This window comes from Simochromis diagramma, unplaced genomic scaffold (assembly GCF_900408965.1).
Source record: "Simochromis diagramma unplaced genomic scaffold, fSimDia1.1 OVJJ01000293.1, whole genome shotgun sequence".
NCBI lineage: Eukaryota > Metazoa > Chordata > Actinopteri > Cichliformes > Cichlidae > Simochromis > Simochromis diagramma.
The window spans coordinates 16243380-16250782 of record NW_024386801.1 but is presented as its reverse complement, the minus strand read 5'-3'; the positions used below and the strand labels follow the sequence as shown (position 1 = coordinate 16250782).

Below are 7403 nucleotides of genomic sequence, written 5' to 3'. Positions count from 1 at the left end.
TGAGTTGACCACCTGCTGTCATATGCCAACTGCCAGGATCTGCCCGAAATATCATTCATTCAGTCTCATTCACTGATATAATTCATGGAGTTAATATCGGCTTGTCTGTTTTATGTTATAATACTGTGTCATGTGTGACCTCCTGTGTGAAAAAATGAGTAAAGAGACCAGACGCTGAATAAAATGAATAGACAGTCACAAACAAATAGAGTAGCAGACAGAAAGAGGATTTTATTTTTATATTCAAATTAAATGGCCATAATGTTGTTTCTTTTGTGTGTAGTTCACATTTGATGGTACAGTTTGAAATCCAAATGTCAGAGCAATTAGCAGCGAGTACTTTTCCCAAAATCTAGAAATGCTCTTCTAAGGCTGTAGAACTAGTGCAAACTGAGGTGCAGAGAACTGCTGTAGTTAAGGTGTACGAGAAAATGTAAAACAGCTGGTCTAATCTCTGTCCTGAACAAAAGGCCTACAGAGGCAGGTGTAGTTTTAATTTATAAGGAGCATGGGTTTGCCAGAGATAATGTGAAGATGAACAAACATTTTGATTGTTTTACACACTAATGGAAATGTAATTAATTTTTTAAGACAAATGTGGTGCACCATTAGGAGGCAGGCAGTTGTCATAGAAGATCTGGAAAGAGCTGTCAACATAAGTTACTCTCTTCAGGAAATCCTCCAGCTGCTGCACCGTCATCTCTATAACTTTATTATTTTCTCTGTCGTTGAGCCCACGAGATGCAAACGCAGGGAACTTGGAGCGCTCGGAGTACGGAGCATTGTGGTCATAATCAGGGCAACAGTAGGCTGACCACAGGTAGGTAGGGATGCCCACACGGTTGATGTTGTGACGGCGGATTGTGTGGCCCGACGTGGTGACCCCGGTGACCACGTAGGCGGTGCCCCTGCAGTAGTTGTTGAGCCTCCTGCGGATAGTGTTCTCGTGTTGTTTCCATGGACCAATGTTGAACTCACGAGCCTGAGGAACCACATTTGTCAACGTGTAGGTGGCTGCTTTGTCGTCAGGGTCGGCCTGGTGCTCGTCTGGATTGAGCTGACCGCGTTCGTAGATCACAGTGTCGGAGTAGTCCTCAAGCACAGCCTGAGCATCCTCAAAACTCCCGTGCACATTTTCTGAAGGCAGCTGCTGCATGTCTCTGGGGCCGGACACTGAGGAGAGCTATTAACATGGTCATGTTAAAATTGTAAAATAAACAGGATATTTAGATTTATTATATATTTATATTATTTATTACCAGCAACAACACTAAATGTATCATCTTCATTTTATTTAAAGGGTGTGCATTCTGAAAATGGGCTTCACTGATCATTTACAAAAAGATTATTAAAAGGCTGAGATGCTGCTAGTAAAAAGTGTTAGTTCAACTATGTTTATTTTAATATATTTTAACATACATAACCTATACATTTGCACTGATCACAGTGAATTAGCAAAAACAGAACATTCAGGTTGTAATTTTTTGCAGCAACAGCATTTTACTTGATAAAAAAGAACTTTTGACTTTCTGGTAACCCCACAGCAGTGGTAGTAGTGCATTTATTGATAAAACTGGAGTTTCAATTTTCAAACTTTGTGACAAGCACCTAGTGGCAAAAAGTGAAATGATAAGTTGTATTTAAACTGTGGTGAATTACTATTCGTCCATAAGCTCTCATACATATCTGTATCTCAACATATTTGTCATGAATGATACCAAGTCATATTGAGAGAAAAAAAATGGCATTGGATTGATTATATTGTACAACGGGCATAAAGAGACTTGCAATACAGGTCATTATTTTATATATAACCCTGTTCTGTTGACTACAGCCTATTTACCAGTGCATGAGAATATCAGCAGATATTAGACACACACACACAGACACACACAGAAACAAAATACAGAAACACCACCACTTTTTGGCAGATGGTCAGAACACATTTGAAGGCTCAGACAGCAAAGCTAGCAACCCTGCCTACCTGCGGCTCATACATCCAAGGCACGTCCACTTTCTTGGAGCCGTCTGAGCGCTTGAAGGTGTAGGCAGAATAAATAGGGATGTGGTTGAAGGTGTCGTAGAGGGTTACAAATCGTGGCTTACCCCCATAGAACTGGCAAATCTTTTTAAACGACTGCTCTTGAAGCCCTCGAAGCAGCGTCCCCATATACAAAAATTGCTTACACTCGGATGAAAGGCTTTCCTGCACCTCGCCTCCTACCATCACGACAATCAGAAGACAGATGAAAGCTTGATCTGTTCTGTAGACAGACATGATGAAACATCTATTTCTCCACAGTGCATTTAATCCCCATGAAAGACTCTACCGCTGTGTGCTTTTTGCCTGTCTTGTGGCTCTTTCCATATCAGGCATATTATGCAAATCCTTATCTTGTTCTCCTTTCAGCAGGCAAACGATCCACTACCATGTTTAAAAAGGTACCAATTAACAGGCACAGCAAAGCCGAAAGAACATTTTTCAAGTGGAAGACTTGTAGGCATCCTAAACATGTGGTTAGATTTACAAGGATTCTCTATGAAATAAAGGGAGAAATATAGTTTTAAGAAATTGATGACAGTGGTCTGAAATTCAGGCTCATATGCAGCTCTATGCATGAATTTAGGTGAAATGTGAAAAGTGGCGTTGCACTTTATTGCACACTTACACACCTTTTGTAGACTAATGAGTAACTGTTGTAAAAAAAAAAAAAAAACAGTGAAAAAATGGAAAAACAAGTATTTACACTCTGTATCTGGGTAAAATTCTACTTAATCCTACTAAAGTAAAAAAAAAACATTTTTATCATCAATATCTAATAATACTCTTTATGTGGGGTCATAATTGTTATATTATTGATTAATTAGAGTCTTTATTGCTTTAATTTTGCAGCTGAAGATGATTGTGTTTATATACTGCTGGACAGCTTTATGACAATACAACATATTTCAGTTATTAGTTTTATTTTTTATGCTGTATTGCATTGAGGGGCATGATAAAATACAAGAGTTATACTGACATTTTAGCAAAAATACAAGTAGGTAGACTGAATAAAATCTGAAAACAGATGCAAACTGACCTCTGAGATCAGCACACAACAGCCTACAGTTTTCTTTTCTTTTTACTTGTATTTACTCTGCCTTTCCTTTCTTCTCAGCAGTAAAGTTTTGTGTGCATGTGTGTGTGTTTGCTTGTGTCTGTGTGCATGTGTGTGTGGGTGTGGGTGTGTGTGTGTTGTAAGAGAAAAGACTGACTGGAATGTTTTTTTTTGTTTTTTAGAAACATCTGTTCCCATAACTACAGGTTAGTGGCAGAATGACCTCTGTGGAAACACGCACTTCCTGTTTATTATCCGAACATCTTCACTATTTACACTGTAATTCCACGCTGACCCCATTCGTCATTATCCCTCCCTCCTTACAATATGTAGGTTTAGACAGGACATTTCCAACTACCTCTTAAAGATAGTCTTTTATCATCTTATAAATTGGAATGATTTTATTATTAAGTCCTAATCATTTATTATTGCATTTCGTAAGCATAACAACTAACAGTGTGAGTCATTGTTTACCATATTCATTATTAGGAAGAAAGTCCAAAAGGATTTTAAGGATGAGCAGAATGAAGATAAATAAGTCCATAAAACGAATACATTTCTTGGACTAAACTGACTTTGTTACTTCGATCAAAGTGTCTTACTCCTTTGAATATAAATGATAATGCTGTTTGTACAGCTGAAATTGAGAAAGGATCTCAGAATCCATGCTGAGCATGATTTTAATGGACTTTTTAGCAGCTTCCATAAGACATGAGACAACACAGCTGTGGGTTTGGATGTACTTTCACATGGAAATTCTTATTTCTGTCCCAGTTTACACTGGGTAGGGATCAATGGCTTGAAGGCCTTTTCATTGTATTCATGAAGGCTGCCTCTATTCTGATATTGTAGTCTGACTATGAATGTGAGGGCTGTTATTTGCTCTCAGTGTGGGTAGCCGCATTTGACCACTGAGAGCAAGTGTGAGACCCCCGACAACAAAGAGGGTGCTTGTGTTTGCACGTATTTGTGTACTATAGGTGCATTTGGCTCTGTTTGTGTCTTTTCATGGAGAATACGAGCAGTATAGGAGACGGAGGACTCTGTTTGTGTATCTCGAGTTTGTGGGGGGAAGGATGAGTGGAGTTATTGTGTCTCTTGGGAGGTGAGTATGTTTGTGTTGGGGGGATTGATGCTTGCAGGTCTTGTTACTTTCTGCTGGGGTGGTCTAGTTTGGAGAATGGGAGAAAGGAGGGTTCTGGGTTTTAGTTTACTTGTGTGTGTGTTTAGGCGACACTGGTGTATATTTAGACTTAAGAGAAACACTCACCTTCTTCAGTTGTTACAGAAGCTGAGATAGAGAGAGAGACAGAAGAAAACCCAGACTGGAAGTTCAGCAGGAGAAGATGGGATGATGCTGATTTCTGTATAACAACTACATGGTTGTAAGCACCTGTGAATTGGTTTTATCCAAGGTAATAAAGCAAGTATAAGGTAAGCGCCTTCATCAAAATCCTCTCTTATTTCACATAGTCAAGATAAAAAATGTATTTATAAAACACGCCAGTTGGAGAGAGCTTTATGCAGATTTTCAGAATTCACTTTCAGAATTGAACGTGAAAGCAGAAAGCTATAAATGTTTATTCAGTTAAATCATGTTTTGTCATCACAGTGAAAGTGCTCATGGTCCTAGAAATTCCTTACTTAAGGTTTTAGTGTGCACTGTTGCAGTCTTGATTCTGTTTGTTGTCTTGTATGAGTTTTAAATTATGTTAAAATTGCCTAAAATTGTTTGTCTAAGTGTTCAAATTGCTGTATAGAAAAAAGTGAGGTCCTCATGATCCTTAATATATTTTCGGGAGAAGCATGAGCATGGAAAAAACATAAATTTACATAATCCCAAAAATGAGTGCAGCTAAAGTTTTTAAAATCTATTTGTATCTTTCACTGAATTTCCAGACCATCAAAATCAACAGATGTGAACTGGAGGCTTATCCACTCCTGGAATTTGGACCTCTTCACCTAAAACCATTCCTCCAGTGCAGGAATCTTGTCTCTTCACATCTAGATATTATGCTGTTTTGGCTACAGTATTTAAAAACTCCAGTGGATTTTAATGCCAAAACCTTTTCGATAAAAAACCAAGTATATACAGAGTGATGTCAGAACCAGCTTACCTCGCCTCCCCTGCTCCTACCAACCCCCCTCTCTGTGACTACAGTGACTGGTCTCCCTCGTTTTTCATCATCCCATCTGTCTACCTGCTAGCATTTCTGGTTGGTTGTCCTGGCAACAGCCTGGTGCTTTGGGCCTACCTGGACCGAGTGAAGGGGAGGAGGAGAAGGGACCGAAAGCCAGCAGAAGATGGCCAGTTCTGCTGCAGCAACATTTTTAGAAGCAGTCAGCAGCACATTAACAACACTGGCAAAGTTCAAAGTTCAAACTGTGGATTTTCCTCCAGGCAAAGCTACAGAACATCCTCCCATTCCTCCACCTCATCCTCTTGCTCTCCCTCCATCTCCCGTCCCTCTTGCTCGCTGACTGACTCTCTGATTGCCAGTTTAGCTTTAGCTGACCTTTGTTTCCTTGTGACTCTTCCCCTTTGGGCCGTCTACACAGCGATGGGCTACCACTGGCCTTTTGGGCAACCTCTCTGCCAGATTAGCAGCTTCCTCACAGCTCTGAACATGTATGCCAGCGTGTTCAGCCTGAGCATGCTAAGTGTGGAGCGCTACTGGGTTCTGACTAGGCACCGGCACTCCAGCCACCATGCACCAAGGAGCTGCCCCAGCAAGGCTTTGTGGATACTTGGAGGGATGTGGGTGCTGGCGGGAATACTGGCACTTCCCGGTTTGCTGCTGCGCTCTGTCCGGGAGGTGGAGCTTGACCCTGAATATGAGGACGACTGGCAGCTGGAACCCGCTGATTCCAGGTCTGTCTTCCTTTCTTGCCAGATGGATTACTCCATGCTGACTGGAGCAGAGCTGGAGGAGGAAGAAAAAAACAGGACAGAGATGTGGTGGGCTGCTGCATTAAGTATTAAATCAACTCTTATTGGCTTCCTGCTTCCTTTTGTCATCTTATTGGTCTGCTACTGCTCACTGGTCCAACTACTCAGCAGACATTTCGGACGGGGCCCTCGTCCTGACCGTAGACGGCAGCGCAGACTCCTCAGGGTCATTGTCACGTTAGTGATGGCATTCTTCCTGTGCTGGCTGCCTCTCCATGTCAATAAAACTGTGTCCCTGCTGCTTGAGTTTGGATTTGTCCCATACTCCTGCTCTTTAGATCAGATATTATTGGCTGCTCATCCATATGTCACCTGTTTAGCCTACCTCAACTCCTGCCTGAACCCTCTCCTCTACGCTGCCTGTGACCCATCATTTAGGAAGAGATGCAAAGGAGCTTTCCTCATGTTGTGCAGGATGAAAAGAAAAGGAGCAAAGGGAAAGGAAGGGCACGAAGCTGAAGGAGTTGAAGAGAAAGGGGAGCAAAGCTCAGCTTTTCCCATGAGGACACAGGAAGAAACAGCAGACAGGACAGAGGAGGAACAGGAGGGGGGAGTTAGGGAGATGGGCGTTGCCACACCTGAAGAACTCAAGAAGTCAAGATATCAGGATGCAATGTTTTCTGACAATTAAGTAACGCTAACCCTATGTAATGAACAGTGAAAATAAAATGGAATGCATGACATTGTGTACGTATGTCAGTATTTTCAAAATAAATATTATCATCAGAAGAAGGCATGCAATATATATTCTGGTTTCTGATGCTTTGTTTCCCACAGGAAAAATTCCACCCATTCCATTAAGACTCCATGCAAAACATCCTCTCCGGTCAAATCAAATCTTCTCATGTAACATGAACTGTTTCCATATTTTGCACTCCTGTATATCTTGAATTATTTGTTGATTTTTGTTAAACTGTTTTTATTATTCATTATTAAAATGATGTCAGGAAGTGATGTAAAGAATTCTTTTTTTCATTTGTTGCAAATTTTCCTTTGAAAAAAATAAAAGGTTTATAATCCCTTTATGAAGAACACTGACTTTAAATGGGCAAGTACAGCGTCCTACCAGGAGGCACACTTTTCACACAGGTATAATGTTCACTTTTTTATGAAGCTACTTCAAATTTTAGAGCTTACCTCTTCAGTGCTGTTGTTACATTCGCTTCTCTAAAGTGTTTCGAATACTCTGGCCCCTCCATTTGTATCAGTAGCAGTACAATGTGACATCATTTAACACCTCAAACAGCAGTCTCCAAAACAGTCATACAGCTCAAACAAGACATGTCATGAATAACTGATTTAAATACTAAGGAAGCCACAGGAAGTTTGAACCTCCATGTACCTTAAAAAAATCA

The 7403-nt window shown here is 40.6% G+C and overlaps 2 protein-coding genes across 2 annotated transcripts; one reads left to right on the top strand and one right to left on the bottom strand.

Annotated features, from left to right (window-relative positions):
• Positions 1 to 206: 206 nt before the first annotated feature.
• On the bottom strand, positions 207 to 2684 carry LOC120730077 (endonuclease domain-containing 1 protein-like). The gene is made up of 2 exons (XM_040026183.1): positions 1985 to 2684; positions 207 to 1183 (listed from the first exon to the last, which is right to left on the bottom strand). Exons 1-2 carry the CDS (start codon positions 2276 to 2278, stop codon positions 587 to 589), a joined length of 891 nt encoding a protein of 296 aa, XP_039882117.1. The 5' UTR covers positions 2279 to 2684; the 3' UTR covers positions 207 to 586.
• A 1605-nt stretch (positions 2685 to 4289) lies between these two features.
• aplnr2 (apelin receptor 2) lies at positions 4290 to 6956 on the top strand. Its single transcript, XM_040026175.1, has 2 exons — positions 4290 to 4532; positions 4998 to 6956. The coding sequence occupies exon 2, from the start codon at positions 5198 to 5200 to the stop codon at positions 6677 to 6679; it is 1482 nt and encodes a 493-aa protein (XP_039882109.1). The 5' UTR covers positions 4290 to 4532; positions 4998 to 5197; the 3' UTR covers positions 6680 to 6956.
• The last annotated feature ends 447 nt before the right edge of the window (positions 6957 to 7403 follow it).